This window comes from Pimephales promelas, chromosome 1 (assembly GCF_988280905.1).
Source record: "Pimephales promelas chromosome 1, fPimPro1.hap1.1, whole genome shotgun sequence".
NCBI classification, from domain to species: domain Eukaryota; kingdom Metazoa; phylum Chordata; class Actinopteri; order Cypriniformes; family Leuciscidae; genus Pimephales; species Pimephales promelas.
Window position 1 is genome coordinate 30,812,066 of NC_142769.1, and position 24,124 is coordinate 30,836,189.

At 38.9% G+C, this 24,124-nt stretch overlaps 1 protein-coding gene and 1 long non-coding RNA gene across 2 annotated transcripts in view; both read left to right on the top strand.

Moving 5' to 3' along the window:
• The window catches only part of LOC148998451 (uncharacterized), a 77,221-nt gene that overhangs the window by 1,704 nt on the left and 51,393 nt on the right, over positions 1 to 24,124 (top strand). The gene's annotated exons all lie outside the window — the stretch shown is intronic.
• Positions 1,099 to 2,556, top strand: cebpa (CCAAT enhancer binding protein alpha). Its single transcript, XM_039657378.2, has one exon. The coding sequence runs from the start codon at positions 1,310 to 1,312 to the stop codon at positions 2,174 to 2,176; it is 867 nt and encodes a 288-aa protein (XP_039513312.2). The 5' UTR covers positions 1,099 to 1,309; the 3' UTR covers positions 2,177 to 2,556.

Here is a 24,124-nt window from a genome sequence, read left to right on the forward strand (position 1 = left end):
TTTCAGTTCCATCTTTAATTTACCCCCCAATATTTTATTTTGATGCCGTGTTTAGAAAAAAAAAATGTCCTTTTGAATCTAACGAGAGGACTTATTTTATTTTTAAATGAAGGACATGTAACATTATGGCTCCAATAGCTACATAAAGTATTGGAAATTTAGGTAATTTATAATCTGACATGAAAGCAGCAATAAATCAACAGAACAGCGTAATTAGGCTATAACACATCAGCTGCTGGCCTCTCGACTAATTCTTTTAAAACTGTGCCAGGCTCGCGCTGTAACAACAGAGGGAGCTCCCAGACTGCTCACTTTCAGCGCATGCAATTGTCAGTTGATGTGTGCTCTCCAGCTTCTCTCGCTCATAGCCTAGGTGAGACGCGTGCTGCGGAAAATATAAGAAGAAACACAACAAATGAACACAAAGATAAAATCAATTATTCAATGGGATGGCTGGCTTTATTTTTTTTTTTATTTTTTTTTTGGGTTGGTGAGATTTAATGTGGAGGCGATTCATTTAACATTTAATTTATTAAAAAAAAATCATATGGCATATAGTCCTACGTGGTGCGTTCCTTTTCGTTTACCCATTTATAATTTTTTTCTCTCGCTTTTAATTGTTTTACTTTAGTAATTTGTGTCACATTCATGTAACATATGCGTACTGAGCGACAGTCCTGTTCGTAACCGCTTTGCCACTGTAGTAATTTGCTTCATGCTAGTTTGGTCTGCACTCACCTCCACTTCTCTTTATAAAAATATTTTCCCCCCCTTTAAGCATGCATTTCCATTCACAACACGCCTCCAAAGGCTGCTACAATACTAGACCCATTGAGCATTAAAATCTAAATTAATTTAAATCTACAATGTAAAGGAAACAACAATATAAAGATGCATTGTTTAATTTGATTAATTATTTTTAATTTTCTGAAACGATTGCATATCATTTTACCTATAATTAAATAATATTTGCATTTCTGAAGGACCAGGTCGATCGGTGCGTGAGTTGAGCTTTCGCGTAGAGATTATGCAGTGAAGCATTAGGACCCAGAGCACGCCCGCCCTCCAAACTCCAAAGCGTATATAAGTGCACTGAGAAAGTATTTGACAGATGTGAAGCTCACATGCTGATGGTGTAAGTGTCATATTAAAGGAGATCCTGAGTGGCGTTTCAGCCGTTAAGCTTTCATTCACTTTACTGTCAAGCCACGACAGGCTGCGCGCTCGCCTGTCCCGAGAATTTGCTTTTACTGCAAACAAGCTGGATTCCCGGAGCTCTTCACCATGTCTGGCAGGTTTTAGATATCCCATGGAGCAAGCAAACCTCTACGAGGTCGCCCCACGGCCACTGATGACCAGCCTTGTACAGAGTCAGCAAAACCCTTATATCTACAAAGACACCGCTGGAGACCTGAGCGAGATCTGCGAGAACGAGAACTCCATCGACATCAGCGCCTACATTGACCCCTCTGCCTTCAACGACGAGTTCCTGGCTGATTTATTCCACAACAGCTCCAAGCAAGAAAAGCTCAAACTGGCGAGCGGAGACTACGATTACCCCCACGGTGCCAATGGCACCACGGGGGCCCCGCAGATGTATGGCTGTCTGAACAGCTATATGGATTCCTCCAAACTGGAACCCATCTACGACAGCCATGCTCGAATGAGACCCGTGGCCATCAAACAAGAGCCCCGGGAGGAAGATGAGCTCAGCCACTCGATGCCACCCACATACCACCACTCTCAGCACCACGCGCCGCATCTATCCTACCTTCAGCACCAGATCGCGCACTGCGCGCAAACCACAATGCACCTCCAGCCGGGCCATCCCACACCTCCGCCGACGCCCGTACCCAGCCCGCACCACCAACACAGCCACCTGCCGGGGGGCTCCATGAAGATGGGCGATCGAGGGAAATCCAAGAAACAGATCGACAAGAGCAGCGTCGAGTATCGCATGAGGAGGGAGCGCAACAACGTAGCCGTGCGCAAGAGCCGGGACAAGGCGAAAATGCGCAATGTGGAGACGCAACAAAAAGTGATCGAGTTGTCGACGGATAACGAAAGACTGCGCAAGAGGGTGGAACACCTTACGCGAGAACTGGAGACGTTACGGGGCATCTTCAGGCAGCTCCCAGACGGCTCGTTTGTCAAAGCCATGGGTAACTGCGCCTAACGGAGCGGGCTGAACTTTTGAAGTAACTTTTGCGTGATTTTTACGTCTGCTGGATAAACGCTGACACATTCTGAAAGTGTTTCTATAGGAGCCAGGCAGCTGCGGTATACATGTGCCTTTTGTACAGAAAAGAGACAAAACAAACAGACAAAAACGATAAGCTCATCTCTTCATATATTTGGACTAGCTTGTTGTAGGTGTAGTCTTGTTAGAATGTGTTAGCTACGCGAAAAATATCAGTGCAGCTAATGGGCATGATTTCACCCTGTCAATCTACATTTTATGTTAAGTTACCAGCTTTCCTACTTCCCCTTGCCCCATTGGGTTACATACAAACCTAAAGCGACAAAAACAAACAAACAAACAAACAAACAAACAAAAACGTTCCTGCCATAGCAGGCTGTTTTTCCACCACACCTGCTGCTGCACAACATTCACTGTATGATATTGTTGATTTAATACTTTTTTTGCAGAGGGTGTGTTTGTTTAATGGACGGCAATAGACAAAATGCCAAAGCATAGGACTGGAACTCATTTTTTTTTTTTTTTTTACTGTGGTAGACTGTCATTCATAACGCAGACTGTATGCACTATGTCGTCCAAACGCGACCTTTTGAAGCGCATTGTGAACATTTTTCCATGATTCGGGTACTGATCTGTAAAACGCCTGTCAGAATACGCTTTTAGAGTAAACGCTTTGTATTTATGCAATATGATTGATAAAAAAATGTGAAAGGGTGCATATCTCTATGCAATGTCTGTTGCTGTCATGAGAATAATTCCGGTGTACGATCACCGTGTGCTTTCTCACTGGTTTTGCAGTGAAGTCCTGTCTTGCTCTGTAAGTGTGTGCATTTCATGTGAACTTTTTCTCTTTTTTTGTACATCAACACTCGAGCATGAGACCTGTTTCAGTGCCTTTTGAGTTTTGCTGTCTTTATCGTCATCACTGACTGAACTTGGACAGAAATACACAGCAAGGAAAAGGAAGCACTTTTTCTTTTTATTTCTTTTTTTACAAACGGCATATTGCAAATGTTATTCGAATGTTTAATATGTTTCAGTTTTAAAATGAACATTATATATAAATATAAAATATATATATATATATATATATATATATATATGCTAAAATGTTGAATTAAAACATTGTCTTATACATATGTCTCATCCATTGCCTTCTCATTTTGAGCAGTTTTGCAACTTAACGTGTTTATAGCTTTATTTTGTTTATAGCTATGCAGCTGTTTGTAATTCACCTTCGTTTCTTAGTTTGTCACGCTCGTGTCTAGTATAATTTCTTTAGTTAGCCTACTCTGTATGATAGCATGGTTTCTTTAGTTAGCCTACTCTGTGTAGCATCAGCCCAATGTTTAGTTGACACATGCAATTCGCTCGACACCGATAGGTGGCGCTCGAAAGTTGTTTAAGTCCAACATGCACATACATATTTTTGTGAGTAAACACATGTGAGTAAAACTGGAAACTAGAATTAACTGGAATAAGACTAGTTAAATAACTTTATAGTTTAAATGATAGCTTCCACATAATTTGTCTTTTACGTGAATACGAGAAGGCGTTTCCAGAAGGATCCCTTCAGCTCATGCAGGGTCTTCAAGCTTCACTGTTAACTTTCACTCAACAGTCATTCACAGCGCCAAATATTTACAGTGGGTTGTTGCACTTTTAATAGAGTTCACATTGAACACTATGTCACTAATTGATCAGGGTCACTGATAACAACTTGGTAGTACCACTTTCATTGATCAATGCCTCATCCCTCAGCTCTGAATTGATCAAATTATCCTTAAATGAGATAATGTAGAGTGCTACTGATGTCTTTATTTCTCTTGAGTATACTTTTCATGGAGAAGGAGAGAGATAGGCTCTCTGTGACTTGTGGAGACGTGTTACACTCCATTGTTGTCAATTGACATGCTTTACATTATCAGCTGTGGGATGATTGAATCAATAAATCAAGCCCCTTTCCAAACCTCTGTTGCAGATAGAATGATGGCACACAAGGAAACTGTCTCAGCCAGGTTTAAGCATAGTTGTTAAGCCAACATTTTCAGTCTCACTTGTACTTGCCTGCCAGCTCTGTTCTGTGGCCAGCTCTTTTTCCTCATTCAGCTTCACCTGTGAATGATCTGCTTTGTCCCACTTTCTATCATAAGTCAGAGAGAAGTTTCTGTACACTTCCATTATTCTAGATTATGCCATGTTTTAGCCAAAGACAAATCATCAACACCCATTGAATCTGCATAATAATATTAATTCTGAACTGAAATAAACTTAAATTGGAGAAAGTACTGGTAATGTGTTGAGACTTTTCCCAACTTTCTGGCAAAATAGCATGACCAGAAAAATATAATGGAATCTGAGAAACACATTAATTGTAGAATATTTATATACATTTTTACATCATTGTGTTTAGTTCTGATCATTTTTATAATTTGTGATAAAAAAAAAAGATTATCAGCCACAAGTTACTAATGTAACTTTCTGTATTAAATAATAGCCGGCCTTAATGCTGATTAATACAAAGGACGATGACAATAATGATAACTAAAGATTTAATAACTCAATTCTGTGAGAGTCTACTCTATGCAATATCTATAACGAATACAATAACGACAATATTGTAGGTATCACCTTCAGAATTTTTTTCCAGCTGATGAACGACAAAAACATTGAGAGCCAATCAGAATCAACCCAATTTTAACGAGCTTGAGCATTTAAACTGGCAGATGACATAACTGCAATGTCTTTTTTTTTTTTTTTAATAATAAACATAACATTATCATCCTTTTATTGTAGATGCCAAAAGTTATCGTTCTCGGTGTGGACAGGCCTTTAGAGTCTATTGCAGCAGGACCTCCTTTACATTGAATTTAAGTGCTTTCTGAGCGCTTGAATTTTTTCTCTTACCAGTCATATCTAGAGCCAGATATTGTATATTTAATCTATGAAATCCCATTACTGGGATTTCATAAAAGCTATTGTACATACTGTGCAACAGCAGCTAGTTCTGTTCAGGAAACGTGTGGGGCAAATGTTCATAGGGCGAGATGGCTTCTCTCCTCCCTGAAGCTAAAACCTATTTATTTCCTGTGTAGCTGAGAGAATTCAACAATGATTGAATTTTGTCTTCTCCTTATCCAACATTTGACATGTTAGAGAAAAGCCAAATCTAACTTGACTTGATGTGAGCTTAATGTGTAGTTGTGTGCAGCTGTATGTCATGTTCACTTTGTTTCGTTGTTGCAAATTCCTTTGCTGGGGTGTGTTGTTTTTAACTCTGGTCAAACACCTTGAGAATGTCTGAGATGATAGCAAGAGGAAATTAGAAGAGCCAAGTGAAAAGAAGTGTTTTTTTTTATTAATCAAAGAATTGAATGCATTCACTTAAACAATCTGTAAACAAAATCAGGACAATAACTTTAGCTGGAGCAAAATTAATATCTAACCATTTAGCATTCTGCTGTCATTTTTTTTCTCGTGTGAGCATATCAAGCAGTTGGCTTCCAGCTTCTTTTTCGAGGAGGCTCAGATTATCGTCATCTCAACTCAACTAAGTTTAGTTATCCCCTTCCTCTGGTTCCAGCAGCTCTGGAGCAGCTGTGTGGAGGACGCATCTTTTCCAAACTAGATCTAGATCTACGCAGTGCGTACAACTTGATCCAAATTCGTCGGGGCGATGAATGGACATTTATCACATTGCATCTCCCTATACAGTACCACCTGTTTGACTCCTGTTCCATCCGTGACACATATAGTGTGAACTGACCCCTTGGTGCCAAGTTCATTAATATAATATAATATAATATAATATAATATAATATAATATAATATAATATAATATAATATAATATAATATAATATAATATAATATAATATGAGCAGTCTAAAATAGCACTGCCCTAACTGAACCACACAATGCAACACATTGGATGGCTCTGCCTCTGACCTAATAAAAGTGATGGCTTGAACAACTGATTTTTGTTGCATGGTATGGAAACTGGTCTGGGCTTCACTTTTGGGGTTGTTGTGCATGTATAATGATCTGCTCTAAGCCAATGGGTAGAACAGCTTTGTCACATTGAGCATTTGGCTTCCAATACAGTGTATAACTAAATAAAACTGGCAGTTTGAGGTCAAGGAAAGATTTCTGTAATTTGGCATGCAGATGACCAGGACCCTTGTGGGACTGTGATCCGGCCCTATAGCTATAGAGATCTCCATTATGAATAATTATCTTTATCCTAGTCATTACTTAATCATTACATCCATTTTGCTTATGTTTTAGCAGGTCACATGATTAGAAATTGCTGTCAAAACAATTTTGAGTGTAAAACAAATTCAGTTTAGTGTTTATTTTAGATTATATGTTTTTATGAATAATATTTTTTTTTTACCACCTAAACCCTTAAGTACTATAAATGCTCTTGAATTAATCCAAAAATCAACTTAATAATGGTTTGGGTTTAAAAAAAACATTGAATTGGCCAGAACAAAACCATTTGGTATTTTCATAAGAGGAGTAGGAAAATTGTGTTGCCTGGTGTACTTTTTTTGTTGTTGTTGCAATATTAATATGTATTAAAGTACTTTTTACTTTATATAAGATCATTTCAGCTTATTTGATTCATTATTTCTGGCATTACTTAATTCCAGGACAGTGATACACTGTTTTAGTGCATTTGTGTGCGCTTGTTTTTCAAGTGAGGGAAATATTTGCGTTTTTAATGGGCACACATTCATTTTTCAGAAGGGCGTTAGACATTTTAAGTTGCAGTGCATGACTGCAACATATTATTTAAATCAAGACACCAATTCACTCTCTGTGCCCTTATCTTTGCCTGGCTCACTACTTCTGTCTCCCTCTGTTTCTCTTTTACTTTCTCTCATATCACAAAATGAAAATTGGTTGTTTATTTTCCACCTGTGAGTTTGGCTTATTATATTTTGCCAGCCTCTGCCCTCTCTTCTCCATTCATATAGCATCTCATCTGCGTCAGACCATCACATACCACCTAGGCATACAGACTTGCTAGAACAGTGTAATTTTCCACAACAACAGCTGAAATTGAGGGATCTTTTGAACTGGGTTCAGATTAGATTGTCTTCTGAAGCCTCAAATACTTGTGATGTGATTATCAAGAGCAGATCAAAATATCACCAATCATTTCTTTTGAAGCACTTCAAATGCACTTTAGATTGGTGACAGAGACTGAATAAAATGTTAAATATGTTTGTGAGTTATGTTAAAAATGCACAGATTTGTCAGTAATGTATTAGTCAGTATGAATACACATTGGAAAATTTTGAAAAATAATCTATGCACTAGGCTGCATTTATTGAATAAAAATACAGTGAAAACAAACAGCATTAATAATAATATGATGTTGAAAATATTTGTGCTTTTCACTGATTTGTACATTTTCATTCTAATCCCCCCCCCCCCCCAAAAAAAAAAACAACAACAAAAAAACAAACAAACAAAACTGCTGGTTTAAAAAAGGTCTTAAAATAAATATATATTATATTTGCCCTTACACAAATTAAGGCCTTACATTGTCCTGTTTCGCAAAACAAATATCTATTTAAATCAAGATATATTTACTTGAGATGCAAATGTAAAATGTGTCTTGAAAACTGGACAAAATTAAGTGAGTTTATACCTAAAACAAATACAAATATCTGTTAATAAGTTATGAAAACCTCCCTTTGAATTAAATTGATTGTTATGAGCCCATTGCAGATATTTGTTCTTGTTTTAATCATAAACTCATTTTTTGATCAATTTCACAGATAATAATACTTCATATTTTATGTAATTTTGCGATAATGTTTGCAAGTAAATGTATATGATTTAAGGAAAAAAAAGACAAAAATACCGAGGAAGAACATCACTTTTGTGCTGTGTGATTGGAAGGTACATTGGAAGGTAAAAGTTATTTTAGTGGTTGGGAGCAGGAGCAGTTTTCAAGCTACTTTTTTGAAATGATTTACAAAGTAATGAATATCTGTTGGAAGTTGTATTTTCGAACTTTGAAGTGTTGCTATAAAATCATTGTGTTTCTTCCTAGACATTTAAATTTAGAGAACATACTGACATATTGTGTTCCCTGCAATTTATTCCTTAAATGTTCTTTACTTGGTCTTAAAATGACTCCAAGTTACATTTACCTTCATACAAACTTCAGAAATCCTGATTTAGATTACTTTGGTAATTTTGTAACACTCAGTTAAAGTGAATTAATAATAACACTCATCATTTAATAACACTGTTAAAAGTAATCTTTAGTCAAGTTTACTTATTGTGCTTGATACAAAACAGATTGCTTCAAAGCAGATAATGCATTCGATCTTTAGCAGATCGAATTTCTCCTTAATGCTTTTGATTATAATTTCATAATGCCAAAATTCACTTGTATATTTAAATGCCTTTTATTTATTGTATGGAATTTTAATAACATCATTTTGTTTTATCATTGGCCATACTCTTATGTGTATCAGCATGCAAGAATTTTAATACAAGTGCATAAAATCTAAGTTTACCTTGCGTTTAGACTAGACATAAGTCTGGTGTAAAACAGTGAATTAAATATGGTCGTGTATTTCAAAGTTACATATTGGATACTGTTGATATGCAATGCCTGATAGTGCTGAATGCCACAATATGATGCAGAGTGATTTTTGTTTTGTACTTTTTGTTCCTTTCACGGTAAAGTGCTGTGTGCAGGCGTGATAGCATCTCTTGTGGTTTTCAGTGGACGTCTTTTTAAACGCATTCTCTTGGCTGTGACATGTATCATGGCTGTGTGGAACTGCTTTCATGTCCTGCCCTGTTGTTCAGGTCTACAGCCTGATAGAAAGATACGCACTGGGGCTCTTGTGGTACTGCTGGTGTGTGTGTTTGTGTGTGTGTGTGTGTGTGTGAGTGTCTCTGGCTTTTTTCTAATACTTTGAAACATTTGATCTGATTCTTATAGAAGTTAACTCAACATTTTTCACTCTTTCTCTCGCAGTCATGTGCATGGTTTGAGTGGTAATTATCTCAGTTACATTATGGGTTTTGTCTGGGGAGTTTCAAAGACCATACAAAAATGAATAACGATAGGCTTAATAGTGTCAATTATTTGAACTATAAAAGCCTTTCATATGTGGGTTAGCTGGCAGGAGCCAAAAGATAAATGACTGCCGAACTCACACACTTGTTTGGATATGAGGGTAGTTGATGGCTGATTGCTTTTTCTGATAGGTAAAGTTCTAATCTATAGTGGCGTTTCTGATGCCAAAATGCCGTTACAGTCATTACTGCCAGTTCTCCTGCCTTCAATATGTGTGACTGACTGAAGAATTGGAGATTTTCACGATAGTTTTTTTTTTACTGAACTCAAAGTGTTGTCAAGTGTTGGATGGACATATGATATGAATCATTGTTACTCCCAGGATTTGCGTATTTGAGTGGTTCCACAGTTATTCGTACATGAGTTATAGGTCTTTTCACAGCCTTCACAGTTGCACTAAATTGACATGTGGTTTGGATTCCCCACCCTTTCTCTCTCACCCGCTCTCTGTCTATGTGTTATCTGTGAGTTTTGTGTGTGTGTGTGTGTGTGTGTGTGTGTGTGTGAGTGTACCTGGGGGGTCTATAAGATTGAGGATGATGGCTGAGGAGTTCCACATGTCTTTTCTGAGTGAAATGATCTGATGAGATTTTTGCGGTCATTGTGGATTCTGCTGTTTTGGACTGAAAACAGAGTTGTCCCTCAGGGCAGCACGTTATAATCAGATACAAATTAGAATTTCATCTGAATGAGGTCAATAGAGTGACTTCAGTTCACTTGCAAAAGAGATTTAGTACAGCTTAATGTGACTTTCTGAGATTTACTAGCTTAAAGTGGCTGCTATCTTCATACTTCCATTTTGGTTCGAAAGGATGATCTGCAGATTTCAATGATGTATAAGAGTTCAAAAGGAAAGACAAGGAACATCTTTTAAATCTTTCTTCTAGTTTAAAACATATTGGTTTCATATGATTTTGTACCATTTTCAAGTTTCAATTTCATGAAGAATACAATTCTTCTTCATGAAAATAAAAATGTCATATGGTGACATCAAGTGAAATGTAGTGTCTACATATTTTCCTGAAACTTTGAATACATGTGTTCATCATGAGTGTACTCAAATTTGGAGGCTAAGGCTTTATTGTGAAATATCTTTGCAATTTAAAATAACTGTTTTCTAAAATGTAATGTATATTCATGTAGCTAATGGAAAAGCTACATTTCCAGCATCATTACGCAGTCTTCAGTGTCACATGATCCTTCAGAAATCATTCTGATGATTTGCTGCTCAAGAAACATTTATTATTATTAATCTTAATAGTAATGCTTAATAGTTTTTGGGAAATGAATAGAAAGCATTAATTTGAAATAGATATCCGTCTTCAGTTGTGATCAATTTAATGCATCCTTGCTAAATAAAATAATAATTAAAAATAGGCTATATTCTGTATATATGATTTTTTTAGATACAATACCATTCAAACGATTGGGGTCAGTAATCATATATAATAAATATTACTATATATAATACCCCAAACTTTTGAATGGTATAATATTATACAAATTGAAAATAAACATAATTTCATAAAAATTCTTTTAATAAGAAATACTTTTTTTTAAGTCACAGCAGGGGCAGAAATTAAAAACACTAATCATAGAACATGTCTATTGAAGACACTGTTTGTGTGAATTTTTCAGAGGATTCAATTTGGGTTATACACAGTTTATTGGGAAAACAGGAGTTCAAGGGTTAACAAACAGAAGCAAGGACTAGATGGGATAAGGTCCACAGTCAAAGATGGCCTCAGGTAGCATACAAACAAAGTCCATGGTATGGTAAAGGGCCACAATATAGTCACGGCAAAGTACTTTTTCATTCTTTGCTGATGGTAGAATGAAGTTTGAAATACGTGAACAGTAATCTTAGCCAACATCCTATGCCACCCACACTGTTGAGAGCGAAGTTTAGATAAATATGTAAATATGTTCTGCACGCTGTCCTCTCATAACAAAATAAACACTCACAAAACACAAAATTGAGAAAACAGCAAGCATTTAAAAAACAGCATCTGATCATAGCAGCGTCATATGTTTGCATGAACTTGTATGGACAGTGTTTCGTTTCATTAGAAGTAAAACTTCGTTTACTACTCTCAGTGTGTTGTGTCCATGTTTTCACTCACAAACGTCTGAACTCTACGGTCTGAACAGGAGAAATAAACCAGAAAAAAGCATCAGCTTGAAAGAAGGTGGAGCCTCACCTCACAACTACCTGTTACGTAATCACCACGGACCAATGTTAGTCCAAGGCGTTTTCCAGCCGTTGCAAACTTTTCCAAAAGATTTACTTTGGCAAGCTGTTTCGAACTCCCAGATATGTTCGAAATTACTTTACATTAGTTCGTTCTTCGATTTCGCTTGAAGTATATAGGGGCCTTAACGCCCAACCAGCAAGTGGGAGATCCTAGGGCGTCATCTAACTGACGCTTTAGCTTTAGCGTCAGTTAGATGACGCGGGTAGGTTTAGGTTTGGGGTAGGGTTAGGATTAGAATTAGATAGCATCATCTAACTGACGTTAAAGGGTACCCTAAAACGTCGGATGTTGACATATGGTCAGTAGCGTCAGTTATGATGAGAATGGGCTGAGGTGGCAGGTGAGGCCGGGATAAGGGGAAAGGAAATAGCAGTACATGGCAGGATGATAAGCACAGTCCAGCAGCCAGGGAGAAAAGACAAGGCTAAACTGTTCTGAGAGCGAGTGACAGGAGATCAAATAAAATAAAATGGAAAGGAAAGGAAATAAGCATGGAAAAAAAAACTATTACCTATGCTACGTGAAATATGTTGAGAAAGGAAAGAGTAATGAACTGGATAAACCAAGTCACACCCTAGACACAACAAAAGAAAAGCAAAACGTAAAAGAAAAAAAACGTAGAATCCAAAGCAGGATCAAAACAGACGACAACTGACAGGCAAACACAACAGAACCACACATGCCAAAGAACATGACAAACGAACAAAAACACCACGCGCCGAAACACATGGTCGGACAAACAAGACAGCCGTGTGCTCTGGATGAACAATGGCACAGACACAAACGCAACCTTTTCTTTACTTTCAAAATAACGTTTATGATCATCACTTTAGGTAATTTCCAAGGTCTTTTCTCTCACTTTTACAGAGAACAGCTTCATATTATCATCCTTTCCTGAGAAATCAGTTCAATGTAGATTTCTACAATCAGATCAGACATGAAACCCCCTTTATTGCATATAGGGATTTCTGAGAATCACTTGTTGAATTTCAGATCGGGCCTTTTGTATACCTCAATCGAGCCTGTTTATGTAAATGGTCAAGCTAAGATGTAAGTGTAGAATAATTTGGATGATAGCTTGAGAACTTGTCATTTAAAGATAAGTTTTCAATCTTGACATGAACTGCACACAGTTTCACATATGGCGCCAACATTGCCCTTTCCAACTGTTGCCTTCAGATCCAGACGGTTTGCCCCGAGAGCTCGGATTTCGCATTTGTGAGGATTGAGACTTATTTCAAGAGAATATTTCAAAGCCATGTAGCTCTTTAAGCCTGAGCTTTTTTGTGCCTGGCAGGCGCAGAGCATTTCTTTCTCTGTGGGTAAGCCTCCTCACTTTCAGAAATCAAACTGTACCGTAACCCACCTCCTATCCTATACATCCAGAGGGTCCCCTCTTAGACACACAGAGGTGTCAGAGCCCCCTCACACATAATCGCTTTTAACGAACCTAGCCAGCCCTGTTTCTGAACACATTATGCCCCTGGTTGCATGTAGCTTTGTGTACTTAGCCTTTGGGATTTCAGGGGTTTTGGACTATGGACTAATAATCTGAACAGGATCCTAACTGAAGCACGTGGGTTGTGGATGTTTGGAGTACTCCGTTCCCTGTGCTCTGTACACAGCAGGGGGGCAGCGGGATGCCTGCTCAGGCTTCACTCAGCATGGATAGAGGGAAGCGTGGGGAGAGAGAAGCCATGCTCAATTTGAGCAGGGGAATGCTGAATGCTGTTAAGGACTGCATCCCAGTACTCTTACATGGTTCACTCTCATTTATGAGGAAAGGCAGAACAAGGCGGTCGGGGATTTTCTGCTCTTGCTCTGATATCTGGAGTTTAAAGTTGTGGGCACTTTATAACACTTAACCATGGATGTTTCCAATTCACCTCCATAACCTCCACGTCTTCACAGTGGATACTGATTTTGGAGTAATTTTGTTGTTGTTAATTGAAAACACATACATACACACACACACACACAGACTAGCACCCACCCACACAATAATAGTTGTTTGGCATAAAAAATAAAGGGAATACTGAGAAAAGATCACCAAGATAAATCAATTCAGCAGTTTTGCTTTGAAAAGACTGTATGTTTGTGAGTCGAGCATACCAGATGTTAAAATACTTTTGGATTTTGATACAATCAAATTTCTAGAACCACCCAGGTGGGCTGTATGATGAATTCCTTTAGTATGTGATCTTATAGATGACCATTTACCTTGCAGGGTCAGAACATTTTTTTTAAGTCGCTGTTGAAAGACTAATTAAAATGTAATGAAACAGAAAAATAATGTTTATTAAATACATATACACTCACCTAAAGGATTATTAGGAACACCATACTAATACTGTGTTTGACTTTCTCCTTCAGAACTGCCTTAATTCTACATGGCATTGATTCATCAAGGTGCTGAAAGCATTCTTTAGAAATGTTGGCCCATATTGATAGGATAGCATCTTGCAGTTGATGGAGATTTGTGGGATGCACATACAGGGCACGAAGCTCCTGTTCTACCACATCCCAAAGATGCTCTATTGGGTTGAGATCTGGTGACTGTGTGGGCCATTTTAGGACAGTGAACTCATTGTCATGTTCAAGAAACCATTTGGAAATGATTCGAGCTTTGTGACATGGTGCATTATCCTGCTGGAAGTAGCCATCAGAGGATGGGGACATGGTGGCTATAAAGGGATGGACATGATCAGAAACAATGCTCGGGTAGGTGGTGGCATTTAAATGATGCCCAATTGGCACTAAGGGGCTTAAAGTGTGGCAAGAAAACATCCCCCACACCATTACACCACCACCAGCAGCCTGCACAGTGGTAACAAGGCAATGATGGATCCATGTTCTCATTCTGTTTAAGCCAAATTCTGACTCTACCATCTGAATGTCTCAACAGAAATTGAGACTCATCAGACCAGGCAACATTTTTCTAGTCTTCAACTATCCAATTTCGGTGAGCTCTTGCAAATTGTAGCCAATGAACTGTTGGTGATGGTGATGAAGGTGATGGACTGTTGACTAAAGTTGATTCTGGCCCTTGCATTGTCATTCTTATCAGTAAACTGCCAATAACAGACATCAGAGGATCTGAGGATTTCTCTTACTGGTTTATTGCCTTGTTGGGACCCTGTTCAGTTTACAGTTTTTATGGAAACCTTACTGGAACAGATGTTTACAAAATGTTCAAAAGTTGACTTTTAAATCTTAAATGACCAAAAATCTGTTTATTAAAATTAATTAATTAAATAAATAATTTTAATATTATCAGTTTTAGTATTATTTAATATTATTTATTTATTTATTATTGATTTTAATATTCTCAATTTTATTAAACTCCAGTGTTTTTTTGTTTTTTGTTTTTTGTCACAACAGGCTAGCTGTAGTTAAAAAGCTTCATGTTTGTAGGCAGGTAGAAATTTGCAATAGATTTCAATATTAGACTGAAAGATGAAAGATATGACATTATCTGAGCATGTCTGCAACTACTCATATTGATCACTGTAGTCTAGTATTATTACTCTTATTTTGTGAAATTCTAAGCACATGAAGTTGCCATATTCTCAGCCATGGAGCACATCCAGATGAGGCTAAACTCACTGCAGGCCCATTTAGGTTAATATATCTCTCTTTTCTCTTGGCTGAAGACATTGCCTTGAGGTGAGTTGAAGATGAGCCCTGGGCTAAGATCTGATATCGACAGGGCTTTGGGAGAACACTAAACACAGTTCTTCATGTTAATCTCCTCTGTTGTGAGAAGCCATGTGTCTGCTCTCTCCCTGCTGCATGTGCAGATAAAGTAATTAGGTACTTCCTGTGTGTGTGTGTGTGTGTGTGTGTGTGTCTGACCGTAAGGAGTTAAAGTGCTCAAGTGCATGAGAGCTCCTCTTAATAAATTTGTGTGTTTGTTCTCTCTGCTTACTTTGATTGATGGTATTGTTTTAAGCCAGGGAGGTTTTGGACCACTTCACCATTGTTTCAGCTCTTTTTTTCCCTATTTTTTTCCTCTCTCAGTCTCTAAAGGGAAGAGCAAGGGAGAATAAAATAGAGGGTGGGGGTGGGGGATATGGGGGTGTAAGAGAGAAATTAAAAAGACAAAATGTAGCATTCATCTTGTTTATTCACTCAGTATTAAAGCTGTTTAAATCTGGTATGCATATTTTTTCTGCTCTGAAAGTTTTTGTGGGTACTGGTGTTTCACAGTTTGCCTTTGGCATGAGGCTGGTGTGTGTATGGAGCGTGACAGTGTGCGTCTGTGTGTGTGCGTGAAAGCAAGAAACAGATAAAGATAGAAGGAGAAAGAGAGGTGAAAGAATTATGAATTAGCCTGTCCAAGCATATACTGACCACAACCACATAGCCATGTACAATCTGGATTCTGCTTTTCCCTAAAGTCTCTCATATGTGTAAGTGCATGTCAGACCCCCAGGACGACAGAGAGGGGAATAGCATCTCACCACTGTGGCTCAGAACCGGGTATGGAATTTACAGTGTTCTAACAAAAGCCATTCCAACACTTTTTCATTGCCTTTTTTTAGTTTACGACTATTATTCTTACAAGATGTTTTAGGTTCTGGTCATCCTTGCTGACACAAACCACAGTACTTCTGATTATTCTTTTCTTTCCTCTTCTCTTTTTTTCAATACTTTGGAATGTTTTGGGAAAACAGAATGCAACGGAGCTCCGATGGTGGTCTGTTTCAGTTAGGCTTGTCCAGGGTGTTAGCCACCAAGAACATATTGAAAATAACTCTCTGTGGAGCTAGGTATGTTATTTTAGGGAATGTCCATTTTATATGATGGATATATAGAATTATGACTTGGTTTTTCACTTTCTCTCACCCTCTCTTTCTAATGACCTCATCAATCTTTTATTGCTTTGGGGATTCAGCTCTCCAATTCTCTATCCTCAACATGCTGCATTTACATGTATTCATTTAGCAGACACTTTTATCCAAAGCACTTTACAAATGTGAATAAAACCCCACAAAAGAACAATTCATTAGTATTGAATTGTAATATCGGTTGGCTATTTTATCGATAATCACATTCACATCCCTAGTAACAATGTTTGTTATTATTGGACGTGGTGAGTTAACATGTCACTTATTGAACTGAGATCCTGTCCTGTTTTTACTCATGGAAAACTGCTACTCAACACTCCTTACCAAGTGTCAAGGTACGTCCCAACTTGTGTACTTGTGCACTATTCTATGACGTTTTTAAATATAAATAGTGCGAGTAGTGTGTGTTCACACTATGTTTGACACTTGCACTCAACTGTCTCAATTTTAATTGCGTTGAGGAGGGACAGGGGCATCAGACTCCTTCGATGTTGAATGACAAAATAGCCTTACAAAATTCATACACTACACGGATGAGTACATAGTGCATAAGTACATAGTGTATAAGTTAACAGTGCATAGTGGGTCATATCTGATGTTTGGAAGCTGATATTGTTGTCTTTTAATCTGTTTCCCAGTAGAAAACTAGGACTGGATCTCTTCAAAAAAGTCCAATCTTAAGGTGTTGGAACAGTCTCATTACTTCACATGTGGTTCAGGGGGGCTTTCACACTGAGTCACAAGTTCTGCAGAGGTTCTGTGTGAGAAACCTCATCTCACTCACTCACAAAGTGGTTTCACACAGGTCACCACAGTCCATACAGGCCATCTGTAGGTGTCATGTCTTTAAAGCAATGTGTGTGTTCTCTCCCAAACTCTCTCTCTCTTCATCCCTACAGAAAAGAGTTGATCAGCATCATTTCCCACCTCTCGAGTCTTGTAAACTCATCCTCTGGTTGAGTGTAGCGCATGTTTACATACCCCACTGTTTTTATGTTTGTCTAATCAAACAAAAGGAAATGAGAGAGAAACAGCAACATTCCCTGTCCACGCTGTTTACTTAATCTCTGAAGAACTGTTCATAAAATGACACATGAAATATTTCAAAGCCTGACTAGAGACAAATAACTCCAGCCTGACCACAGAATGTCTAGCTGCTTTGTGTATTTTCCTGTGTTATTTTTTTATTTTTTGGGGTCTTTTTTTATTTGTAATGTGTGTGCCTTTGGCGGGCTGTTCAGCTGTTTTAGGTTCTGTCCCTTTGTCCCCTTCTGAAGGGCATAAATATTCAAGAGAGCAACAACAACAACAACAAAAATAAATAAATAAAATAAAACCCAGTGCTGAGTCCAGGGGCGCAACTACCCAGTTTCAAAGGGGTATGCAGCAACAATTTTAGCGCCCCCCCCCCCCAAAAAAAAAAAAAAAATTAAATAAATGTAATGTAAGTGTGCTATGTAATAACTGAGTAGGAAGAAATGAGAGCTAACAGAAAAAAATAAGTGCAAAATTGTCGTTTATTAACACAATTAAACTATAGCTACTCCACCTTGATGAACCCCCCCCCCCCCCCCCCCTAAGAAAACTAAGCTCCATTGTAACAGCAATAGCAGTGTTTCTCACAGGATTTTAGGTAAAACTGTAGGTGGACCTCTGTTTCTCTAGGGGGGTTCGGGGGCATGCTCCCCCGTAAGAAAATTTTGTGTTCTGTAATGTTAAATTCAGCAGTCTGGTGCATTTTGAGAGTTCAAAATTAAAAGCTCCAACCCATTTTCAGGGTGCAAATTAAACAGAGAAAAATTTGAACCTCTTTTAGTTAGTGTCTGTCTACATTACACTACTACATAATAATAGTTATAATATGAATCCCATGATAGTAATTGCCATTAAGGCTATTGTAAAACAAATGCACAGAAAAATAAAGGAAACTTTCATAATTAGTTTTGCACTAATTTCTATACTTGAAAGATACTTGCGCATAATGACATATTTCATGGGCCAGTGTGTCAGAAAAAAAAACTAAAGCTGACTTTTTTGACCAATGCATTACACCAGCACAGCGCCGCCAATTAAGCAAAAAACAAAACAAAAACAAACAACAAACAAACAAATGGGCCGCCGATGTATGAGTTTTGTGGGCCGTTAAGACAAATAAATTAAAAAAGGAAAAGCACGTCGGCCCAGCGGGAATCTCCCGGTAGTCCTGATGGCCACCGAGATATAGATAGCCTATGCCTGGATGTCACATTTTAAATCCTACCTGTTGGCTTTCAGCAATGCATGCAGTTATTTAGCTGCTGTTGCATCAATTGACATGCCATCTCCTTTTCTCTCTTTCTTTTTCTATTTTTAGCCCCACAGCATTTTGTTTTATCCATCTTTTTCGACGACAACTAACTACTCGTACCTGCTCGCTCAGAGCTCTCGGCGCCCCCGCCCGCTCGCGATATTACCCGCCCCCCTTCTCCATGAGGGCGCCTACTCTAGCCTGGCTGTTAGTCCTCTAAAATTTTATATAACATTGAAGGAATGCAGAAATGATTTAGAAACGGACAACGGCAGCTACATATAGAAATACAATATAGCCTATATATAATTTTTTTTTTTTTTTACCATCGCTTTGGCGCCCCCCATTGTGCTGCGCCCCTATGCGCCGCATATAGCGCATACCCACTTTTTGCGCCACTGGCTGAGTCTGACATACCACTGACATGAACATGCTATCAACACACAGGCTTTAGGCTAAGACAAACTCTGGGTTGTAGGGTTGAAATGTCTTAATGTGTTGATCAAGGCAAATTAGCATATTTAAAAGATTTCTGTAGGAGTAATGATGGTTTAGCGTCGCCATCACAGGAATAAATTACATTTTTTAAATATATGAAAGTAGAAAATGGCTATTTGAAATTCTAATAATATTTCACAATCTGTCTGTTTTTACTGTGTTTGTGATGGTTCCTTTTCAGTTCCTTTTCAGATGAATATGAAACAGGACTTTAAATTTACTGATGCTTCTCAAATTCAGTGCGGATTCTGGGTTCTACCACCCTGGTCCACATAATTTTGTTTATTAACTATGATGAAATGCATTTAATATAAACATTTAACATTGTAAAATTTTTTTTAAAAAGTTTTTTTACAACTTTCAAAATAATCTTTGTCATATAGACATTTGATTTGATTGCCTCTCTCTCTCTCTCTCTCTCTCTCTCTCTCTCTCTCTCTCTCTCTCTCTAACTTTAAAGCTGTTGCTATGTTTAGCCTATAAAACTCTATGGGTGACTAGCATCTCCAAACAAAGAGAGATGACAGGAAAAGGTGTTTGGATCATCAAGCAATTATTTGCACTTCTTAAACACCACCCCTTATCAACAGTAACCCCTTACCAACAGTCAATCAAATGTCTACATATCTTGTTTGAGAGTATGTTTAGTTAGTTAACCTTTATCCTTCCTCTTTTTCTTCTCGACACCATGTTTGCTTGATACCTGTTCTGCCCTGGTGTTCTGGTGTTTTAAGACTTAGTAACCGCATCAATGACACTTAAATTGTACCATAGCCAAGACCCTCCCTGTGACTCCCTTGTGCTCTTGACCCTCTGTGTTGACCATGTTTGAACATTTTTCTCTTCTGTACTAAAAAAAAAAAAATCCTTCTATTTCTCTTCTGCATTTCTCCTCTTCTTTAGCTTGCTTTCTAATCTAGTTGTCAAATAAACATGGCATTGTTCATTGTGGATATTGTTGGCTCTCTGACAAATTCCTGTTTTGTAAATTGCTTTGGATTAACTTGTCTGCTAAATGTATATTTTTAAACAGTGATGTAAATGTCCCGTGACTCTTCATATTTGGGTTTTTGCACATCTTATTACAATATTGGTCATGACAGACAAACAGAAGTCAATCTCATGGACAAGTTGTGGTAATATTGGTTTGGCTATTATGTGCAATAGTAAGTGATTCAGAGGATCATGAGCCACCCAGCTGTCTGCTCAACTTATTTCTGAATATTTTTCAAGTCATTACATAATTACTCACCTAATGGGGGTTAAGGAACTGATTCTAGACTAAATCTTACCAGAGATTTAATTCCCAGCTAAGTCTAATACCCAGTTAAGAGTCAGAGTATGCAGTAAAATCTGTCCTGGCCCAGTTTTGTCTTAAAACACTTAATGCCAGGTCATGCTGACTGTTGGAGTGCGAAAGACGTAGTGTAGATGTTTTAAAAGAGTTAATGTGCCTTTGGACTGGTTGTCCACCCTCTCCAGCAAACACACATATTTGTGTGTGTGTGTGTGTGTGTGTATGCATAGTGGAATGAGGATAGAGAAAGAGGAGGATACACCTTAACCTCCAGTGTCGACTCATTCTGACTGGCTATGACACTTTAGGCTGCACACAAACATGAGCTTAGCTTAGCAATAGACTATTCAGATGCATAAAAACCCACCAACACACACCCTGTTGCGTTTATCTGTATTCGTTGTGTTTGTGTCTCTCACCTCAAACAGCCTTAGTGCTAATAGTTTTGTTGATTGAACCATTTAGTCTCAATCTGATGTAAGGAAAGCACTCTTTGGAACGTATAGTCTTTGATTAATCAAACGTACATAAGTGCACACACTCACAATCATGCACGGAGCTTTGGATCACACACACACACACACACACACATACCTTCATTAATGAACATTAGTGTTGAGCTGTGTTTTGCTGTTAGTGAGATGCTATCAGCCATATCTAAATGCCAGTAAACTCACACACTGGGAGTTCACAGTGCTCTCTGCAGACCCTCAAACGTCTCCACAACACACTGCTGATCACAAACACACACACACACACACACACACACACACACACACACACACACACACACACACACACACACACACACTTGGTCCTGTTGCTTTGATAGCTGCCAGATGTTGAGAGTCGAATCAGTCACTGCAGTACACTGTTGCGGATATCTGTCCTAGGCTTGGTTCTCTCCAGATTTAATTCACATATTCACATACACATACATCCAGTCTCAACCATTAGTGTGCTTTATGACACTCATACATTTGTTTATACAATTTGGTAGACATGCCATTGAAGCTCAGATATTAATGTTGTTTGTTTTAGTGCACACTGTGTGTGTTTACATGTTCATGCATGCATTCACATATATGATGTATCATCTATCAAGCACTGTAGATAAGCCCCTAGAGAGACAGACAGACAGAAAGACAGGCATATGGACAGACAGACAGATTGATAAGTATAGATAGATAGATAGACAGACAGAGAGGCATAAAGATAGCTAGACAGACAGAGGGATTGATAAGGATAGCTAGACAGACAGACATACGATTGATAGACAGGCAGACAGACAGACAGACAAACAGATTGCTAGATAGACAGACAGACAGTCTTGCGCTATGGGAACCCCTTTCAAAATGCTGTGCAAGCTTAAAACTTCGCTCAATACTATTGCCTATGCCCGAGGCCCATAGAACTGTAAAGTTATGAGTCCTAAAAGAGGCCAGACAGTGACAAGCCTCATATAGGGAACTAAGGAAATGGCCTTGAAAAAGTGGCCAAGGTCTTTATTTATATGGTACACAGAACTGTAGTTCGAGTTTAACAAGGACCAGAAATACATTGGGCCTTTAGTTATGGTGAATTGTGCTTAGACACTATTATATCGAAAGAACCCTTGCTTGTAAAGCAGGAACTACCAGGTTATAAAACCTCATATATGTGGATGGCGAGACCCAGTCGACCACCGCACAGATATCTTCAATTGGTATTTCACTTGACCATGCCCATGACGAGGCCATGCCTCACGTGGACAGAGCTCTGACACCTATGGGACAATGGAGGCCCTTAGGCTCATAGGCCAGTGAGATGGCGTATCTAGTGTGATAATCTTTGCTTTGTGACCGGGAACCCTGTTGCGGCCACCAAATCATTCAAAGAGCTGTTCTGACTGCCTGAATGGGACAGAACTCTCTGAATGGACTTGTGAGAGCCCTGATAGGGATTAGATTTAAGGGATTAGATTTACGTCTCTTTCGTCCTCCGGTGAGGGAAGAGCTGATAACGAAATGACCTGCGCTCTAAATGGAGTGGATGCACTTTAGGAACATACCCATGCTTTGGCTTAAGAACGACTCTGGAGTCGTTGGGTCCGAATTCTGAAACACTGAAAATGCTGTAAATCGCCCAATCGCTTGACTGATGCCAGTGCTATCCAGTTTTGAGCGAAAGATGCTTTAGGTCAACGGACTGAAGTGGCTCATATGGGGGTCTTTTCAGGACGGGGATGCCAGATCGTCCTGTTCACTTGTTTGTGGAAATCTGGGGCTGTTAGGCTATGGTTCCATAGCTGGTTCTTCCAGAGAGGGGCTATCAAGAGCACTGTGCACTTGCTCTTCCTGATATGTTCGATGACCTGAGGCGTACAGCGGGCTGCTTTGCCAGTCGTGGGCTAGCATATCCCTGTCCTTGGAGAAAAATGTTTGGCAATGTCTTCTGAGGCAAAGAGGTCGTCCTCTGCCTCGCCGAAGATGCTCCATGTCAGCTGAACCGTTCGCGTCTGTTGAGACAAATTTCTTCTTTGAAATCACACCCATACTCACACCGGTCTGGTACCAGCAGCTGCTTTCTAGGGAGGCAGGGCTCTGATACAGCCATGGTTCACTCTGATGCGTAACTGGCTCGACCGCCATGCATGAGCCGGTACACAGGGTTTTAACAAGCGCTGAAGAGGACACATACAGTAGACCCAGCTGGAGTACTGAAGATGCCGAGGCCATGAGAGTTAAAATCCTTTGAAATCTCCTGAGAGATGTCCCAGGAAGGGTGTACTCTGGCTGTGAGAGAGTGCCCTTTTGGAAGCATTGGTCCTGAGACCTAGGCATTCTAGATGGCTGAGGAGCCAGGTCCTGTGAGTTATTAACTGCGCCTCGGATTGGGCTATAACTAGCCAATCACAGAGGTAGTTCAAAAACTTGCACTCCCTGTTGTCTCAGGGGAGTGAGAGCTGCGCCCATGCACTTCGTAAATGTACGGGGGGCGTCATAAGGTTTTTGTTCAGGTGTCTAAAATCTAGGATGGGCCTGAGGCATCCTTCTTTGGAACGAATGTGACTGGCTCTGCAGCTACATTTTCGGCACTATTCGCGAAAAAAAAAGGAGTTTTACCATAGCGTAAGCTACTTACGCAATACGAGAGACCTCTCAAAAGGGAAAGGGAGTATTTTCAGCATGCCACTATAAATCGCTATTTTTCTGCACTAAACAAGGGAATTTTGCAAATATATTTTCAGAGATAAGAGACAAGATGTTTTAGAATAATAATTTAATGAAAAAAATGATTGAGAAAAAAAACACTGACAAACTATTCAAACTGTTTTTTTTTCTTCCTGAAAACGGCCCAGTGCGACATCTGACGGATTTTCCCAGATTGCATCAAATTTGTTCTGTTGAGGATGAGAACAAGAGAGTCAAGAGCATGTGTCCAGTATACCTGTACTCCTTTTCATCCTGCGCCACACCCCTCTTAAGCAGCTCACACACTCACTCATTGCCAAAAGAGGGGGTGGGAGGAAATGATGTCATAAAGACGTAATGGAATCGGTGTACTAAATGTTTCTCGGTCTCAACATTCCTGTAAGTCATGAGCTGCCAGTGCTGCTGTGTCAGTGACGCGTTACTCAATCCTG